Source organism: Squalius cephalus (genome assembly GCF_949319135.1).
Source record: "Squalius cephalus genome assembly, contig: scaffold_87, whole genome shotgun sequence".
Lineage (NCBI taxonomy): Eukaryota > Metazoa > Chordata > Actinopteri > Cypriniformes > Leuciscidae > Squalius > Squalius cephalus.
Genome location: NW_027645853.1, coordinates 3,168 through 25,000, shown reverse-complemented (window position 1 = coordinate 25,000; position 21,833 = coordinate 3,168). Strand labels below are relative to the sequence as shown.

At 38.4% G+C, this 21,833-nt stretch overlaps 1 protein-coding gene across 1 annotated transcript in view; it reads left to right on the top strand.

Moving 5' to 3' along the window:
- The window catches only part of LOC307154094 (uncharacterized protein), a 63,235-nt gene extending 51,967 nt beyond the window's left edge, over nucleotides 1-11,268 (top strand). The window contains exons 14-19 of the mRNA XM_079898872.1: nucleotides 1,666-1,764; nucleotides 6,981-7,079; nucleotides 7,769-7,864; nucleotides 8,047-8,145; nucleotides 9,950-9,978; nucleotides 10,106-11,268. Coding sequence (XP_079754998.1) covers nucleotides 1,666-1,764; nucleotides 6,981-7,079; nucleotides 7,769-7,864; nucleotides 8,047-8,145; nucleotides 9,950-9,978; nucleotides 10,106-10,192 — 509 coding nt within the window. The 3' untranslated portion in view covers nucleotides 10,193-11,268. The remainder of the gene's footprint in view (nucleotides 1-1,665; nucleotides 1,765-6,980; nucleotides 7,080-7,768; nucleotides 7,865-8,046; nucleotides 8,146-9,949; nucleotides 9,979-10,105) is intronic.
- Nucleotides 11,269-21,833: the final 10,565 nt, after the last annotated feature.

Below are 21,833 nucleotides of genomic sequence, written 5' to 3'. Positions count from 1 at the left end.
AATATTTTTTTATTAGGTTAAGCAGTGATTGGATAACGTTTTTTTATTTTATTTTTATTTAGCGTTTTTAATTTAAGGCCCACCCACAATTGGTCTGGCTTATCCAAAACTGGAATCCTGGCGCCGTGCCTGGTTGGTCGTGCCAGTTTTGTGGTTATCAAATGTGTAAATAGCATCGCAAGAAGTAGCCTACACATGACAAAGCCAGCACTTTGGTCATCATCTTTCATTATTTCGGCAAATGTCTCCCACACTTTGCTCTTTCTATTTGTGTATTTGCGGAGCTTCCACACCCCAGTCTTCACCTTTTCTCTTGCCGCCTCCATCTCTACCTGCAGACTGAGCTCGTGCGTCATCTTCGCGCCAGTTATTCAGCCAATAAAGTGTAAATTAAATTTAAAACGTATTCATAGAAAATTGTGTCTAGAACTATATCAATTACAAAGGTTTAATTGGCATCTTTATTTCAAACGACCCGACCGACCGCGACCCGAATATCATTAAAAATATTTTTGGATGACTCGTAACCGCGGGTAACCGCGGGTGACCGCAGGCACCCGCTCATTTCGGATCAACCCGCGCATCACTGACACACACACACACACACACACACACACACACACACACACACACACACACACACACACACACACACGCACACTCTCACCCTCTCTCACTCTCACTCACTCAATCACTCACTCACTCACACACACACACACACACACACACACACACTCACACACACACACACACTCACACACACCCTCACATACACACTGACACATACACACACACGCACACTTGCACTCGCTTACTCAATCACACACACTCTCTCTCTCTCTCACACACACACACACACACTCACATACACACACACTCTTACTCGCTCATATACACACTCACACACACATTCGCAGACACACTCACACATACACGCAAACACACACACTTGCACACGCATACTCAATCACTCACACACAGACACACACAAGCAAGGGAATGTAATGAACCATGAGCACATACACACACACATACACACACACTCAATTATACACACACACACACACGCACACACACGCATACTCATTCACACACACACACACACACACACACACACACACACTCACATACACACACACTCTTACTCGCTCATATACACACTCACACACACATTCGCAGACACACTCACACACACATTCGCAGACACACTCACACATACACGCAAACACACACTTGCACACGCATACTCAATCACTCACACACAGACACACACAAGCAAGGGAATGTAATGAACCATGAGCACACATACACACACACACACACACACTCAATTATATACACACACACACACGCACACACACGCATACTCAGTCACACACACACACAAACACACACACACACACACATCAGCACTGCTGCGATTTCAGAAAGAGAGTTTGAGTTGTTGTTGTTCTGTCAGTAACAGTCTTGATTTCTGACTCTCTGAGTTTAATCTCCAGGAGAAATGATTCGTTTGATTCTTCAGAGATTTGAATCATGATGATCAGAGTTCAGATGTTTCTCTGTTTTCTGATCATCTTCACACTGAGTGTTTATTCAGTTTAACCTGATCAGCTTTATTTCTGTCTGTTCATGAACACATTCTCACACTCTCGTTTTTTACAGGTTCACTTTCAGTCATAAGAACAGTGATGATAATCTTCACACTAGTGATGAATGCAGTGATGATCGGTCTCTACATAATGACACTGGAGAAAACAACAGGTATGATCATATTTTAATAATGTTTGGAATTACAACGCATCATTGATCAAGCAAATAAAAGTTTATTTTACAAAGTGTTTTCATGGTAAAGTTCATGAGCTTGTCATTAAATGTCGGAGTCGTGGCACAGAGGGTTGGTCACATGATCAGGATATATTAAGCTGGAGGTTTGAGTCTGATCTCTCTCTCTCTCTGCATGCGGGGAGCGTTTGGGTGTGTGTGAGTGCGGGTGGACGCGGTGAGAGGGCGGTTTTTCCTATTTCCATTTATTTGTTTCACTTGGAAGTTATGACGGATAAGTAAGGAATTAATTATATTGGATAGGTGAGCTGAAAGTTTTCGTGAGTTGTTTGGAAAGTTTGACGGAGCTGAGATGGCATCCCTTCCTGAGGGGAGTGCAGCGTCTCTCTCGCTCCGTCATGGGGTCAGGTGCATGGCGGAACCTGGCGTAAATGTGGAGGATGTATTGATCGCGGCTGGGGAGCAGATCGGCTACGACAATATTTGCTCGGCTTCTCGAATGAATAAGGCGGTGGTGATTTTCGTGAAAGAAGAAAATTTGGTTAATCGTCTGATAAGCAACGGCGTTGTGGTAAGTGGTACCTTTATTACTGTTTCACCGCTGGTTACACCTACTACTAGAGTGACGATATCAAATGTGCCGCCATTCATTAAGAATAGTGAAATTGAACGAGCTCTTGCGAGTTACGGAAAGTTTGCTAGTCCAGTTAAAATGATTTCTCTAATTCTCTTGGATGCAAAAATGAGGCCTTGAAGCACGTGTTATCATTCAGAAGACAAGTTTTTATGTTTCTGAATGAACAAGATTTGAATGTTTCTTTTAGACTGGGGCATGAAGGAAAGTCGTATCTGGTTTATGCGAGTACCGGGAATAATAAATGCTTTGAATGTGAGACATTGGGCATAAGAGGGTTGCATGTCCACATAAGGCTCAGAATGTTGAGAATACGCAGCAGAATGTTGATGATGGGAATCGTGAAATAGATCGAGGAATACAACCTCAGGCTGTGAGTGAAGTACATGGTGGCGTTGCTGTGGGTGATAGTACGAGAGGCCTAGCGAGGAGCCTACTGTTGTTGTGAAGCAAAGAGGGATGAGAGAGGGCAAGCGCAAATGCTGGCAGTGGCAGGTCGTAGCGCCACTTCCGGTGGCATCGCCAGATTTCTCGCGGCAGATGCCATGGTTTTTCTCGCTGTTTTTGCTGTTTGCTCGGTAAAAACTACACTGTTCTCAGTGGCGTGCGATGGTGTTTTTTTGTTGTAGTTGTTGTATTATTATTATTATTATTATTATTATTATTATTATACATTTTTATGGATCAGCTGCCAGAGTTAGTACCAAGAGTCACAATCGTTTGTCGCCTTTTATTTTATTTGCAAGAGAGGTAGAGACTCTTTAGAGAAAAAAAAAAATGGATGAGAAAATTATCGATATTACAAAAAAATCAATGCAAGTATTACAAAATATGACATTAAAAGCGTAAAAGTCACTAGTATGTATAAAGTAATTGTCCAACAGCAACACCCGCTGGTAAAGTTAAAAAGAACAGCTGAACATCAGTTGACAAAAAAAAAAAAAAAAATGTTTGTATTGTTACTGCCTTTTGTTATTATTTTGGAATAAATGTAAAAACACTAACTTGATGACATTTATTGGTTTTGATAAACAGAATATTACACAGTGTAAAAATACAAAATATAATTGTATTTGGCCTTTTTAGTGTATTGTTTATTTAAGGGAAATATGACAACATATACACATACACGAAGCCGGAGGGCTTAGAAAGTGCAAGACAGACTCATATTGAAGTAATAACTTACAAAGTACCAGGAAATCCCTAATATGGACAAAAGCATCCAGCTATCACTGTATGATCTGAATAAAAGGCAGAAACCTTTGGAAACATGAAGGCATTAAACACACGATTGTGACCATATAGTTTATTTGTACTTTTTTTTCAATCATCTCCAGGTCATTTTATGGTAAATTACAAAGTGTTTGTAGTACATTAACAAATCATTTATTGGTTATTGTCCAACAGTGTATCTGATTTCTAAGCCAATTAGAAGAAAGACATAAGAGAAAAAAAAATAAAGTTTCTATATTCTTATAAACAGTATCCTATATATATATATATATATATATATATATATATATATATATATATATATATATATAACATTTTTGTCCCACTCACTTCTGAAATGTTGGCTATGCACCTGTGTATAGTATACGCGTGCATATACTGTCTATACAGCTAAGCACTCCTTATGTGTTCTTTATGGGAAAATGCTGTTTAGCTTATTGGGTTCAGATTCTGATCGCATCTGCTTGCTGGTATGTAATATGCATCATCAAATCTTTCATTTAAAAATAAAACTGTGTAGTTTACAGCAGAAACGGCGATAAACGATTGTGACTCCTGATACGAACTCTGGCAGCTGATACATAGAAATGTATTATAATAATAAAAAAAATCATAATAAATAACACACCTGTGGGAACTTTGCATTATTAAAACAAAATCGATCGCCACTATGAACAGTGTAGTTTTAAACAGCTCCAAAAACGGCGAGAAAAAACCGTGGCATCTGTCACGAAATCTGGCAGCTGCCACGGCATCTGGCGATGCCACCGGAAGTGGCGCTATGACCTGCCACTGCCAGGGAGAGCGCCAGGCCCTGCAGGGAGGGATACTGAGAGAATGATGAGGGCTGATGAAGTTACAGTGACAGCAGAAGTAAGTGGAGTAGGTGTAGAAATGGTGATTAGTGAGGCTGGTGGAAGTGAAATTGAGCCACAACCTGAAACATCACAGGGCTTTGAAATGAGTAATGATGACAATGAGATGGTGGATGACGATGCTTGTTCGGAAATTTCTGAATTTGGTTCCCAAGTTATGGGAGAATTGTATACATTGCAGGAAATAAATGATTTCTTGGATGTAACTTTTGGTAAGATAGTTGAAGTAAATGACTTCTTCCCAGATGTGGATAAGTTTATTGTTTCAGTTATTATGCTACAGAGAACGGTAAGCCATGACGAACTAAGTAAGAAGAAGAGATTTCGTTTGAAGAAACTCTTAACGAAATTACGTCAGGGTAAATCTCGTGCTTCAAATTATTAAAGCAATGATTAAGTTGCACAGGGTGTCTCTCTTTCAATGGTTTCTTTTTCTATCCCTTTTATCCTTTCATTTTTCTATGGAGTGTTTGAGGGTTGGTTCCTTAAATATAAATGGGGGTAGAGACAAGAAGAAATTGGCAATGGTTTCAGAATTTTTGAAAATAAAACAGATTAATGTTGCATTTTTACAGGAAACACATACTGATAATAATAATGAAATAGAATGGGGTATGTGGTGGGGTGGAAAGCTCGTCTTAAGTCATGGGTCAAATAATAGTGCTGGAGTTGCTATTTTATTTTCAAAGAATATGAATGTTAATATTTTAAATGTTGAGGAAATTGAAAAGGGGAGGATTATAATAACAAAAATAGAGTTTGAGTTTTTTTTTTTGCTTTTGTAAAATGTATATGCCCTGAATAATGGGTCAGAAAGGGTGAGGTTTTTTATGAAACTGAATGAATCTCTTAAGAAAATTGATGATGGTGTGTGTATTATTGTAGGGGGAGACTGGAACTGTACAACAGATTTCACTGTTGATAGAAATGGTGAAGAACCTCATAATCAATCTAGTTTAGTACTATCCAAAATAATGGAAAAAAGAGGTTTGATAGATATATGGAGAGTAAGGAATGGAAGGGAAAGACAGTACACATGGGTTAAAGTGACTGACAATATTGTTTGTGGGGCTAGATTGGACCGGTTTTATCTTGGAAAAATATGGAACAACAGAGTAATGAATGTTTTTCATTCACCAAATGCCTTTTCAGATCATCATATGGTTGGTTTCGATCTTAACATGAAAGAATTGTCAAGACGTACATATTATTGGCATTTTAATGTTAAACTGTTACAAGATGGTTTGTTTTGTGAAAGATTTACAATGTTTTGGAATGAGTGGAAAATGAAAAAGAGTTTTTTTGAGAATATTAGCCAGTGGTGGGAAGTGCATGGGAAAAGCCCAAATAAGAGTTTTTTGTCAGAATTATACCTTGCATTCTTCATCTCAAATTAAAGTAACAGTACAAAGACTGGAAAGAGACATTGTGCAGTTAGAAAAAGAAAGACAACTGCGAGGTAGAAGGATTGAGATGATGACCTTGGCTCCGGGTTATATCCTGTTGGACAGTGCTTTAATGACGTCCACCCTCACTGAGGTCGTTTGTTCCGGTGTGAAGAATGATGTGTGACGGTTTTAAATATCTAGGAGTCTTTTTTAGGAAATGAAAAACCAGAATTGCATTCGGTCCCAGAAAAAATCTATTAACATTGACTGGATTTTCATCAATACATCTACTGGGGGATCTATACAGGCCAGGCGGTGCGGAAGTGCAGAGGCAACCAGACTGATGATGATCAAGATTCTCCTTTATAGGAAATATTAGTGCGTTTATGCACTGTGTGAGGTTAAAACCCTTATTTGATATCTTGAGAACTTTTTGCTTCTTTTGATGTGGTTTTCTCAATGAAAGTGTATATTTGTGGGTTTAAATATGTGAAAAAAAATCATCATCTGTGTCAATTGTTAAGTTTCTTGTTGGGTCAGGCAAAATGGTGATTTATGCCACAAGAAAAGAAAAAAAATAGCAAAATGTTTGCAACAGTTTGGCAGCAGTTTTTGTAAAATTTGTCAAATCTAGGATTTTGATTGATTATCATTATTATAGATTAATGCATGATCTTTTATCTTTTGAGGTAATATGGTGTTTAAATAAGATCCTTTGTGAAATTGTTGAAGAAGAGTTGTTGTTTTCTTTCTTTTAAGTCTTTTGTTTGTTTTTGATACCAATGGTGTTGCTTTACAGTTTGTAAATACTGGTTTTTGTTATGTAAATTGTAATAAAAAGGGTTTTGAAAATCAAAAAATCTCTCTCTCTCTCTCTCTCTCTCTCTCTCTCTCTCTCTCTCTCTCTCTCTCTCTCTCTCTCACTCACACACACACACACACACACACACACACACACACACACACTGTCCTGTAATGAAGACAAAATCCCTTGTATTATAATTAAGACACTTGTGTAATAAAGTGCTGGAGAAGTGATTCTTTATTTGATCTGATCATGAACAGATCCTATCGGATGGGGCTGTGTGCTGGTGTTTCTGCAGATACTCTGGACAGTTATGAAGTTTACAGATGCTACTTTCTCTTATCTCCGTTTATCTCAAGGTACAGTATTGATCTTCTTTCATCATCTTCTCTGTTTGATGTTTCAGTTTTGGTTCATGTAAAATTAAATACTTTAGTAGTTGATGATATTAAACAGTGCAGGGCCAGTAATATTAAGCAGTTTTGAGTGTTTAGAAGAAACACATTTTGAAGAAATAAAAACCTGTCCCTGTGTCTTAATTCAGTTTAAATTGTTATAAATCTGATTCCTGATGGGAACGGCTGACAGACGCTGTGGACTTGAGACGATCATCAGTTATATTGATTGATCTCATTAATTAACAGTTATTAATTAATAAAAAGCAGTTGAATACATCATGATAAAATATGAATAATTGATCAACACAATAGTTTAAGATGATTTATCTCAGATGAGCTGTAGAAGAATGAAGGACTGAAATCAATCATATCATAAATCACACAGATTTCATACAGTTATGAGAAATTAAATAATATAATCAAGCAAACAAAGACTCATAAATAATTTTAAATGTGTATATTTATGTTGTTCTGTGTATGGTTTCCAGTAATGTTCTCTAATAATATTTTTCTAATAATTAAATGGTAATTAATTAAACTAAATCATTTTTCTATTGAGTATATAAACATGTTTTATGTCCCTGAAGGTAAACTGATAATAATCTGCATTTGTTTGATCTTCATATTAAATATGTAAACTTGCATTACAGGTTTTCAGCGTTTTGTCCTCATGTATGTGTTTGGATCAGTCGGTGTTGTTCTTCTGACCTCCGCTGCACTAATAACTGAACTGATCCTGAAAACAGGTGAGCGAACACAACACTCTCAGGAAAATAAAGATCATGGTAAATAAAGTTTAAACGTGTATTAATGATAATCTTTAATCTTGAGTGACTGAAATACTTTGCTCAGAAATAACCTGGAGTAATTATACAAATATAGATTTAATTTCTGCAAACAGTGATGATAATATTCTCATATTTTTCAGTGAATGGTGATCGTACGCTTGGAGATCTGAGGTTCATCGTCTTTCCGGTTGAATGTCTCTTTGTCGTGTCTGTGCTGATTTCAGGATTATTTGAGTCCAGTGAGTATAAACCAGAATTGTTTCTATTACAAACCATTTATCTCGCGTCTCACAATCATGTGTCTTTCTTCAGAACAAACACAATTCATAAAAAATAAACGATCAATCCTTTAATTTCCTGAAGTCTGATTCATTCACAGATTTAACACACAGATTGTGGTGTGTGTATTTGATTTGCTGTAAAGCTGCTGTTTGATTGACAGTGAGTGTTTAATCGCTGAGAGACTCAAACACACTCATCATAGGTGTATCCCCTTATGAAAAGAAAATATATTTCCCATATATGAATGATCAATATATTAAATGGTTAAAAAGTATATTTGAATATATACAGAATAATATATTGTTAACATATTACAATATATTGAATAATACATAGGGAATTGCCGCTTTTCATATATTGAAAAATATGTGATATGCAATACATTTACTAATATATCATAATGTATGTAATTTTATATTCAGTAATACATTTCTTAATATATAGATGTACATGTGATCAGATATAGCACTGCATGTCAAATATTGCAGATATAGTTACTCACACGTATATAGAGAAATATATAATCTAATATATTGCTTATTTTTTTTCTTATTTACATTATACCCGTTTCATATTTTCAAGATAGTTAATAAGAGCATGCACAAACACACACTGTATTAATATTGAGCAAAACACATTAAATAACACTTAATTTCAACATTTGCTCTCCTTTAACAGTCAGAAACAAAGCATGCTGGGAACTAGAAATCTGACATAACTCATTCCATGAATGTGTGTGTGTGTGTGTGTGTGTGTGTGTGTGTGTGTGTGTGTGTGTGTGTGTGAACATACATCCACATTTATATGGGAACATGTATGTGCAATATATCTACACATTAAAGGATAAAACTTTGTGAATATTACATGTAATGCTATTTTTGTCTTCATTTATAAATATTGTATATGTATTAATATATAGCCATACATGGTCAATGCATATATTGCAGTATATTGTAAAATATAAGCACTAGTTTCCCATTTATAGAAATGTATTATGTAATATATTGCATTATATTTTGCAGTATATTCTCATATATTTTTGTTCTGGAAGGGTCTGGACACATTCATCTTAGACTCCTATAATAATCTAATAATAATCTGCCATTTACTCTCTTAACACTTTAAAATCCTACTATTAAGACTGAAATCCTTTAGAGATCAAGCGTCTGCTGAGTTTCGCAGCTCATAGTGAAGATGAATGACGGTTACAGAGAGAACAGCACTTGATGACATCACTACCTCACAAACACTGAACCAACACCAGATTATCACATGACCTGTGAGACGCGGCCGAGTGTGTAGAGCTCGTTCTGTAATAAACACATGAGTGAAATGGTGATTATTCAGAGCTTTGCACTCGGCACCATCATAGTGTCGGCCCAGATCCGGCTCACGTCTGGTGTGTGTTGAATCCACATGTACCGGATCTGGGCCGACACTATGTTGCTGTCTGGGACAATAATGGGGTGTGTGTTAAGTGTTGAATCTGTGTGTTTGTCGGCTCTCTGGTCTGATTAGATTGATTGGACTGCAGTTTGTCAGGATCTATTTTTAAATTTGAAGTGGGTTGAACTTTTTTACAGTGTCTTAAACCACTCAGAGTCACTATTAAAATCAATATTAAGTAAAAGCAGTTATTAAAATGATGTCTTTTTTAAAGGTCTATGTAAATGAGTAGTAATTTCATATAATTTGAAGTGAGAATGATCAGATTGAAACAGATCCACTGATGTCTTTTCTCTCTCTGTTCTGACTTCACAGAGATCGCAAGCTGTCTGAAGTCTTGTCAGGTTAGTATCATTTATTTACTTATATTTGACCCGTAACATCAGGAGACTTTTAACTTCATAATTCACAACTCTCCAAAAGTATGAGGATGTGATAGTGTTTAAATGACGTGTCTTGCTCTAAACACAGGATTCAGTGAGATCTAGACGAGTCAAGAGATCTCAGCAGAACCAGAACCAGAACCCAGAAGAAACAGAGATGTTAGAGAATCCTTGAGTTTAGGAGGAAACTCAGCCGGATTCAGTGCGGTCACAAACATGAGAACAAGGATTATTCCAGATTTATATCCAACACGTTAAGGCACAATTTAAAGCTGTTTGAAACCACATGGATTGTGAAAAGCATCAAATACAAAAATGACACTGACGGTTTGATCATGTGATCGAGCTGAGTTCAGTGTAGTGCCGTTATTCATTGTTAATATAGTTTTGTACTTTTTTCTTGGTTTTGTAAATATATGCAGAGTGTTTTTATTGTGTTATAAAACTTTTGCTTTGTATGTGATGCTGATTTTAGCTGTAAGCAAAGTTCAACAGTGTAAATAAATCAGAAACACTGAGACTGAATATTTAAACCTTCAGATGGCGGATCAGATCCTTCTTTATGACAATATCTACATTATAAAAGCATTATGACACATATACTGTTATTTACATTCAGATAAATTCAGCAGAGTAACAGACACATAATATTATCATCATGATTGCAGCACTGGAGTTTAAAGAGTTTGTATTTCTACTATGTTTGAATTATTAAATATTTCTTCCAGATCAGATGCGTTTTCTTCAGTGTTTTGTCTGATCAGAGAGCAGTGTTATAGTGTTCAGGCCAGTGTTTCCTCAGCTCTGTGTTCATGTAGTGATAGATCCATGTGATGAAGAGAAACAGTGATTCCCACAGCAGTTAAATAAATACATAATTCATTTAAATAAAGTTTCCAGCCCAGAATGAGTCCAAACGGAGAGGCGACAAGCACATGCAGATCAGCCGCTCTCCTCCACAATAATGACTCTAAAGATCATAAAATTTGATTAATTTATAACTCGAAATTCTACCATAATCTCTAATGATGGTCAAAACATGTGGGATTTTGTATGTGAATGATGAATGCATTCAGATGTCATAGTTTTGTGTGAAGAACAAGCTGAAAAAGTCTTTATTTACTGTTAGTTTGAACAGTCTGTATTTTTTGTCTCGTCTTTTTATTGCAACATCCATCCATTATTTCTTATGAGGTAAAAACATGTATATAATATTTGTATTAATGTTAAATTAATAAACTGGGAAACTGCATTTTGACTATTACTATTTCACACTGTTAGACTTTTCAAGGGTTTTTTACAGTAACTTTCTGTCTTACCACTGACACTAAACACATCATGGACTCAGTTTCCCACTCAACTGAACTAGTTGAAGCACAAAATCACACCGAGAAAGAGGTTGACTGGCAAAAAGTATTTTATGTATTTTGAAAATACAAAAGTACTCCTCTTAAATGTATTTAAATACAAATTACATTTGATTTTTTCCCCAAAGGCTTTAAAATACAAAATAGCATTTTATATTTCAAATACGTATTTTGACTGGGATCTTTAAAGATGCCATACAGCAGGGAACGGCAACTGGCGGCCCGCGGGCCAAAACTGGCCCGCCAGCAATATTTTCTGGCCCGCCGGATTATTATGGAAGTCCTAAATGCTGCACAAAACTCTTCCAATACTTGAGAAAAGCCGTAGTCGCGCGGCGATTTCACCGCCGCATACTGTGTGAAACACACATAGGGAATCATGCGGCGCGGGATTACATTTTAAAGTATAACTGTACGTTCAAACCGGACGCGAATAGCGCGTCAAATTCGCGCCTGCCACGTCTAGTTACGCTTGACCACTTTGTGTCCATTCGCGCGTCAAAAGACTGTAGCGGTCAGAACTCTGGTGTACTTTGGACGGAGCGGGCGGTCTGACTGACAATAGCCCATTCCAACACCTTTTGACAGCGTATCCGCACTTAATTCTGACCACCTGTAGGCTACACCTAGCTCTGAGGAGCTGTTTGGTACTGAAACCATTGTCAGCCAACAACATTCTTTTTTTGCAAGGATGTTTGAAATAGTTCGGCAGAAAATAGCCTACTTCATTTGTCAGTAGTGCAATATGATTTTCGTTTAGGTTGCTTAGAAATTTGAGTGATAGGCTGCTTTTGTCCTATTTAATTTATGTTATTTATATTTCATAATTTTTTTCTTTGGCATTTTTTTCTCTGCTGACAGTAGGCCTACAATGTTAAAATAGCGTAATATTTATATTGACAGACCTCCTTAAACCTTAGGTGTGTATGTGTGTGTCCCGAATAAATAATAATAATAAAAAAGGAATAAAGTTCCAAAGTCGGACTGTAAGCGAATGAGGCATGATTCACACCTTTATTAAAATGGCTGTAATCTGTTACCACAATAGTACTTGATCTGTTTTAAATTATTTCCTTGATATATGCTTAAGGTGTTAAATTCAAAATAAAAAATAAAAATTAAAATTAGTCTAATCCAGTAATAAATTTTTTCTATTTTTGATCTGAGTACAATCAGAAAACCCGTCGTTATTTGTTTTTTCATTTTAGTTCAGGAAATAAATAATGGAAAAACAAGTAGTTTTTCATCTTTTTATTTTTGGTTTTAATTTGAAAAAACGATTGAACGAATGATCCACGGACAGTGACGGACCCATCATATTCTGCGATTATAGGCCTATATAAGAGTATTTAATTTGTATCCATAGGCCTACTCTGTGTAGCTGGCCCGCCACCTACTGGCTAAAAAAAATATTGGCCCTCGGCCAAAGTTACTTGCCGACCCCTGCCATACAGCATTTTTGTCAGATGGTGTAGAACCACAAGAGTCTTGTGTGGGCCCTGGAATATTTCCTTATAGGGGGGCCTTGGGGGCAAAAAGGTTGAGGACCACGTTATCTGTTCCTGGAATGTTTTCCTCAAAAACATTAATGTTTGAGAAAAGAAAGACATGAATATCTTGGATGATGTGGGGTGGGTGAGTAAATTATCAGGAAATTTTAATTCAGAAGTGAATTAATCCTTTAAAATGTTTCTTTTTCAGCAATTGTAGGTGTTTTCAGAAAACATTTCTGCATTGATGAAGCAGACCAACATGTCTGTATTAATTGTCAAATGACTGCATTAAAGTGCAAACAACTGCTTTTTGTTTAAACCACAAACAAATTAGATTTGGTAGAATGCACATTCCCTTTCCCTTAAAACTGGAAAACTGGATGATTGTTGTTTCTCACAGCATTAAACTGAGAGGTCACTTATCCAAATCATTTGCTAGTTTTCAATAAAAATCTTTTAAAAAAAAAAAAAAAAAACAAAAAACAACATCCACAAAAATAAATATATATATTTAAACTAGAGTCTCCCAGTGAATCTCAGCCAGTACAGCCCTGGAAACGTCTATAATGATTTGATTATTTTCTCTCGGATTGATCCGTTTTAGTGTGATATGACTAATATGCCTACATTTCGTCAATAATCCTCCGCCTCGAACCCGCCCCTGCGGCAATTTAATAGTGAAAGTAAAAATGAAAGTGAAAGGAAGTGTTGAGTCTGCAGCATTTCACAAACCTCAGCGTCCGTTAGCAGTAATATCCGCTATTTATAATTAGCCGACAGATGAGTATCCACATTTGGTTTAATTTTGCACATTTGAAGATGCATCTACCGAACTGGGTTTTGATGTCAGTACTGATGATCGCTGATGGTAAGTGTGATCTATAGCCTACTATTCAGAGGCGTTGGTTGCGGGTATAGAGCAGATGTCCTTTCTTCAACTCATCGAGAAGGAGAATTAAAGGAAAGTAGGCATGTGTGCTGTGAGGCACAAGATTGTTCCCCAGAATCGAACAAAAACATATGTGCATGCATATAAAAATTATATTAACCATTGTATGGTTATTTTTTAAAGAGACAGAACAATTTGAGAGTAAAGACATTACTAATGAGTATTATGTATGGTATGTTGCAGGGTGTTTCATAGTTTTATTCATTGATTTTTTTAAATGTAAATTACATTTAACAATCCCTCAACCCTCACAAACAAATCACTACACACAAAAAAATTGATTCTTCAGCGTTTTTATTTTTATGGGGTGGTTGACTATATAGCCAGAGAGCCAGTGCCAGCCGAGCGCTGATGAGGGGGCTTCTGACATACAGAGAGGGGGCGATAACGTGAATGCATACTCCCAGCTAGAAAACTATGGAGGGATTATTCGGTCAGATTGAAAACTAAAAGTCGAAAATGAATTTGGTATTTAAGGATTGGGTATTTGGTATTTAGGATTGGGCATTTGGTATTAAGGATAGGGCATTTTGTATTTAGGATTGGGCATTTGGTATTAGGGCATTTTGTATTTAGGATTGGGCATTTGGTCATTTAGCCATTTAGGATTGGGCATTTAGGGATTTAGGATTGGGAATTTGCATTTAGGACTGGGCATTTAATCATTTAGTCATTTAGGATTTAGGATTGGTTATTTGGGGATTTAGGATTGGGAATTTGGGGATTTAGGATTGGGCATTTGAGGATTGAGGAGTGTATGCAAATAAGGAGGCGTGGCCCAAATACTGGAGGCTGGGTTTGAAATGGCTGGTGCGCAGAGGCACCTTATGGACAGCAGAGGGAGCTCCCAGTGCTAAGGAGCACTGTAATGAAACCAAACAGAGCGAGTGAACAGGGCTGGAGCGAGGACTGTACTTTATAATGTGATAACTTCAACTTAATGACAGCGTTGTAACATTTATGTGGCCTCACACACAAAGTCACCAGTGAAAGGAGTGCTATCGGTCTGATGACGAGAAAGCAGCAGGTAAGATGCTAACATTAGCTACTAGTTATATTAGCTGATATTGCTAACATGCTTTAGTAGGCTATTGTTATACGCGTTTTTTTTTTTTTTTTAACTATGGTTAACCCCACTGACAGTAGTAGATACACTCCTTTCACATTGCCAGTAAATGTGCTTGTTTCTGTTTTTTTTTTTTTTTTTTTTTTGCTATAGCCTATAGCCTATTGTATATTTTTTTAACGCAATGCATCAGAAAAAACAAGGTTAGGAAACAGTAAGGCAGCATGAAGGCCAGTGACGATGTCACGATGGTTGCTGTAAGACACAGGTGTCAAACTCAGTTCCTGGAGGGCCACAGCCCTACACAGTTTTGTTCCAACCCTGCTTCAACACACACACACACACACACACACACCTGCAGTTTTCAAATAAGCCTGAAGGACTTGATTAGCTGATCAGGTGTGTTTAATTAGGGTAGAAGCTAAACTCTGCAGGGCTGTGGCCCTCCAGGAACTGAGTTTGACACCCCTGCTGTAAGATGTAACGTTAAGCAGGTTTTTTTGTGCAGTGCAAAAAGGACCGCAATATATTGCTATATTATGCTCTGAAATCGTCTTAACATGTTTTTGTGGTGACTTTGCTGCTTCCAGCTGATATTCTGTCACTTGCAGTCTGCAGTATTGGGTCACTAACATAACATTGTCTTATGTGGAAAGGTTTAACCATCACAGCTAACACTGTAGTTCAGTGTTGTGTTACTCACCTGAAGTCAAACAGGGCGAAGGAACTAGGGGACTCTAACCCACCCACTGACTTGTCATCCTTCTTGCAGATAGAGATGTTTCACCTGGACAGGAAGGACCACTTGGTGTCACAGCTTTGGGTCAGAGATTTGCTGCAGTGTTTCCAGAAGTGCTCACTCGGTCACAGCCAAGCTACGGCTCATTCTGTAAAAACTGGATCAATAGACACCACTAGACACCACCTTTTCACTCACTCAGACACATTGACACTTCATTCTCAAGTATTGTAGTTTTTTTTTTTATATATGACCTATAATTACATGGTTTTATTTTGTTTGTTATATCTTGCAATTCCCTTCTGTACTTTTCTGCTCTCCCTGTAATTGTTGTTGTGGTGCCTGAAATATCTTGACTAGTAACTAACACTTTATTATCTTTCTTTTTTGTTGCATAATACAAGTAGTGTGTAGTAAAGCAAAATACAGGCATGTTACAGTAAATTAATCTCATTTGAAATCTACAGATCTACTGTAACAGTACACAGTGATCCTGTGAAAGCTGTGGCAAGAGACAAGCAGTTTCATTATGACTATACCTGTGTGCTATCTATTACAGCAGGGTTCACCAATCTCGGTCCTGGAGGGCCGCTGTCCCTGCAGAGTTTAGCTCCAACCAGCTCCAACACACCTGTTTGAAAGTTTCTAGTATGCCTAGTGAGACCTTGATTAGCTGGTTCAGGTGTGTTTAATTGGGGTTGGAGCTAAACTCTGCAGGACAGCGGCCCTCCAGGACCGAGATTGGTGAACCCTGTATTACAGCTTCTGCTTAAACAGGTGGTTCTGCTGGTTCTGCGCCATGGCTACCCACAGACGCCTTTAAGTGTACAATCTTATGAAAGTGCTATGCAAGCAGCAGAAGCCGAAAGGGAAGTTAAAACAACGGCATGAATAAAATGTTGCAGAATATGAAAACATAACTAGAAAGGAATCACAGGAAGAAGAGGAAACAAAAGTAGTAATCTTATCTACCCAAAACAAGTCACATCGACTGATCTGCATACAGAATAAAATAACACATTAAAAACATTGACAGGTTTGTCAGGGCCCTCTCTGAGCCATTGTCTGACTGGCTTACAGGAGCTCATGTCTCAGCTTAGTGCCGTTGTGTCATGTCCTTCTCCTGAATGCTGTCACTGTTGGGGAGGATGTACCACCAGTTCCTTCACTCATCTGCTGCCATCATCTAAGCTTGAGCTGGTCCTGAATCTCAGTCATGCTCACATTAAGGACTTCCCTTTTTATTAATAATGGTCTGTGTCTTGTCCTTTGTGAGTATATATGCATATTGTCAGGAGAGGACTACGAGGAGAAGGGTAGTTTGTCAAAGACAAAGTCTTCTGGTCTGTTAGTGGGGCTGAATTACTGTAGTTGTGCTGTATCTTGGACAAGCTCTGGTTCTCCTTACAATAATCTAGACAATACATCCACAGTTTCACAATAAAGTTGAACACCGTAGTCACGTTGCTCTGTGCTTGGTTGAGGTAGAAGGGCAAAGTCTGCTTCAGTAAGCTGCCTTGGAAGCTCAACCTCTGGAATGTCAAGATGAGTGTCCACCCCTGCTGCACTTGGTCCTCTCCAGTCAGTCCCATATTCTTCACTGACCTGTTGATGAGCAAAATGGCTATTTTAAAAAGTAAACGGTACAAAATCCAAATAAAAGCCAAGAATCAGAGCGTAAATGCAAGCTTATGAGTTGCAACAATGCATTCCAGTGACAACTTAAGAATCATTCAACTACAGGAACATTCTCTAATGTAATATTTTTTTCAACAGGGAAAACATTATTGTTGACATTGTTACCGAGATTGCAGACATTTCCGAGCAACCGCAGCTAATGTTGTGTTCTGGCAAAAAAAAAAAAAAAAAAAAATCACATTAAACATCATCACTGCGTAAGAGACACTCAGTCAAATTTATAAAAAGAGAAGTATTTATTCTTGCAAGAATAGGCCCAGTCGCCACACAGCATTTACCCTGTGGAGTGAGTGAGACCCAGATAGGAAGAGCTGAGCACACTTTATACTCTTTTCAAGGTCTTAACGCCAATAAGGGCTCCTTTCCGTCCCACATTCCACAAGCCAGAATAGGCCCAATCCAAGGACCCACTTGCTGCTTGCTTCGATTTATCGCTAGCTGACCTTTAGAATCCCCGAATTTAAATGACTTCTGACCTCAAAGGTCAGCTGTTCCCATTGTCTCAGTACTCCACTTCAGGTGTCTAAACAAGTCAAGTCAAGTTTATTTATATAGCGCTTTTCACAACATAGGTTGTATCAAAGCAGCTTCACAGTATTAAATTAAAACAATACATCAATGTTTGTTTCTAGTGGAACGTCCACGTTTGGTAATGCTGATCAATAGTATCGTTGATTGATTAATTAAATTAAATATCCCCAACTGAGCAAGCCAAAGGCAACAGTGGCAAGGAACCGAAAAACTCCATCAGGTGACCTGATGGAGAAAAAAAAAAAACCTTGGGAGAACCCGGGCTCAGTCGGGGGCCAGTTCTCCTCTGGCGTTTATGAACTAGAGGTCGGATTTAACTGTAAGATTAAAAATATTATATGAATGCCTGGCTGAAGAGATGCGTCTTTAATCTAGTTTTAAACTGGGAGAGCGAGTCTGAGCAACGAACAGTATCAGGAAGACTATTCCAGAGTTTTGGAGCTAAATGTGAAAATGCTCTCCCTCCTTTGGTGGATCTGGATATCCTAGGTATGACCAAAAGCCTCGAATTTAGTGACCTTAAAGAGCACGATGGATTATAGGGCGATAGAAGATCTGTTAAATAAACTGGAGCTAAGCCGTTTAGGGCTTTATATGTCAGTAGCAATACCTTGTAATTAATACGGAACTTTATAGGTAACCAATGTAGTGATGTTAAAATCTGTGTTATATGATCATATTTTCTTGATCTAGTTAGAACTCTAGCGGCGGCATTTTGGACTAACTGTATCTTGTTTATTGAAGTTGCAGGACAACCAGCTAATAAAACATTACAGTAATCTAGTCTCGAGGTCATGAATGCATGAACTAACTTTTCTGCATCAGAAACTGATAGCATGTTACGTAGCTTAGCAATGTTTCTAAGGTGGAAAAAGGCTGTTCTTGTAACATATGAAATATGATTTTCAAAAGACAGGTTGCAGTCTAATATAACACCCAGGTCTTTTACTGTAGAGGATAAATTAACAGGACATCCTACTATGTTAAAGTTGTATTGTGAGAGGTTTTGTGGGCGGTTTTTTGAACCGATGATTAGTACCTCTGTACTCTCTCTGATGTACAGTACCGATGATTGATACTCTGATGTACAGTACCGATGATTAGTACCTCTGTACCTCTTGTATCTCTGTAAACATACAAGAAGTTTCCCTCTGTTCTTTTATCCCAAATTATAAAACCATATTACATCTCTTTTCTTAGTAGATGTTTTTATAACAGAAGTCTTTATAACATCTACTAAGAATCAATGAAAATCAAAATTTTCCACAACAGTTGTATACTCCGTCCGGATTATTACACCAATTTTGATGGTCTCAGTCTTTTTTGGACTGCATTTTTACTTGGTCTTGTCTCTGTCTCAGACAAAGAAGGCTATTTCAGTTAAGGTAAAGAACACATCTACAGTAGTCTGACTCACCAGGGCCCTGTTTTATAAAGCAGGTTTAACAGACTAATCTTAAAAGACAGGAGTGGGGGAAGGAGTCAATACGTTAGTATAACATTTTATTCAGCATAGTCCGCTCATTCAGCATTTACTAGAGTCAAATTTCCTTAATAAATGATAAAGTGCTGTATATTATACTGTTAGGTATTGTATGTCCTATACTGTATGTTACATTATTTTTTTAATATATGTATTCACCTGTAACCTGACAGGACAAAATGCTAGTTGCAATAACTGAACTGAACTGATTGAAATGTCATATTCAGACCAAGAAATGATTGGTAATAGACTGTGCCAACAATAATTCAACAATCTGAGTATATGCTACACTAGTCTACACTTTTGTCTGTATTTAAATAATTTAGAGTACTGCTACTGAACAATGACTTTTCTGTTGTCACTGGAAGACATCATTGTCAGTACTGTATTAAGTGAATTATTTATGTTTAATGTAAGAGCATTTTCTTTTTCATTACATTACATTAATTTAGCTGACAATTTTATCCAAAGCGACTTACAATTGTTATATATGTCAGAGGTCGCATGCGTCTGGAGCAACTAGGAGACAATTGTCTTCCTCAGGGACACATTGGTGGATGTGTAGCAGAGGCTTTTCCCTGTTAAAATCACTACCTGCATGAGATCTTCACTGTTCCTGAACACATGCCACATTTGCTGGGGAGACATATTCCTGGCAGTTCGGATGCTGTGGTTGTTCCATCCCTGGACAAAGAAGTCGAGATGGGACTGGATCACAGGTATGAAGACCCAGTGGAGAGCATACAGGTGGACCTCGTTGTCTGGATGTAGCAAACCCATGCTTTCCAAACAAGAGAAGATGGAATGGAAAGCATCCAACACACAGGTGTAAACATCTCGCCACAGCCTCTTGATTCTGTTGGAAGAAAAAGCTGTTAACTGTCCACAATTGATTGTAGAGTAATTTATAACAAGGACACATTGTCATAAATTCAAAGCAGCAGTCCTTATTTACGTCTATGTTCTATAGCCTACATTTTTTGTTTGACAGATTTTTTGCAGACAGACACATCATACATTGTATGTAACGCAAGTTACAGTGGAAACTGCTTATCGTGAACATATCGGTCTATGTTTGAACATATCGGTCTATGTTTGAACAGCATTTCTATAGCACTGATTCAGTCCAAAGTTTTTTGAAGAGCTTGAACACTGTAACTGTGATGACTATAAGCAGCTTTCTCTGTTCAATGTTTGTTCAATGTCATAGGCTTTTTGAAAAACAAAATGTATGGAAGTAGCACAGTGGCTGGCATGTGTGTCTTGCTCTACACAAAATCAATTCTTGGCTTTTTACATACCTCTGGTTATGGACACTGCGTCCCGCGATGTGAGTGTCACGGTTGAGTTATGCACTGTTTCCTCTGTGTCTCGTGTCATTGTTTGTTTTCATGTCTGTGAGTGTGCGTGAGTGGGCGTTGTCCCGCTCGCGTGATTGTTCAGTGCTCCAGCTGATAATCATCACACTCACTCCCCGCTCCAGCTGCTTTCAATTCCCGCTCTCCATTTATACTCACTCATCTCTCCATTCCAGCGTCCATCCGTTGTTTGCCGTCCTGTGTGTGTTGTGCCGTCTCATCCGGATCTTGTTCTTCCTGAGGATCGCGTCTTCTCTGTTTCACCGCCCACGAGCACCGAGCACTGGGGATCTTCGTATTCACCGCATCAGCGCACTTCATCACGTGACCATCGAAGTCCCTGCGAGAGTGAGCCTGATTGTCTGCCCCCTGAGAGCGTCTGTTTGCCTGTTCCTGAGAGCATCGGATCGCCTGTCCCCGAGAGATCGTTCAGCATTGACTTTTGAGTGTTATTTCCTTTGAGCTTGCTGTTCGTAAATAAACACCTTTTTTACCTGCAACTGCTTCCAGTATTCTATCATGACAGAACGGATGGACCAAGACATGGGAGCAGCAGGTGGATCTTCAGCATCGTTGGAGGAGTTTATTCGAGTATGCATCGGCCGTATGGATGCACAGGAACGCAGCCAGGGGGAGACAGGACGAGCTATTCAGGCTCTTGCCTCGCAGGTGTCCGAGCTCACCCAGCGATTCCATCAGCTTCAACCTCCCACTGCGCCAGCACCACCAGACGCACTGGCAGTTCCCCCCATACCAGCTGTGCCTCTCTCCCAGTCGGAGCCCAGACTCCCTACTCCTGAGTCATACTCCGGTGAGCCCAACTTCTGTCGTCCATTTCTAACACGTTGCAGCATGCATTTCGCCCTACAGCCGAGGACCTTCGAGAGAGAGGAGTCGAAAGTGGCGTTCGTATTGACGCTACTGACTGGGAGAGCGGCGCTTTGGGGAACTGCCGTGTGGGAAAATCAAGACCAGTGCTGCTCCTCGTTCCAGGCGCTCGCGACGGAAATGAGGAGGGTCTTTGATCGTGCCGTCGCGGGAAGAGAGGCTGCCAGGGTTCTGGCAGAGCTACGCCAGGGAGATCGATCCGTCTCGGACTATTCCATTGAGTTCAAGACCCTGGCGGCCGAGT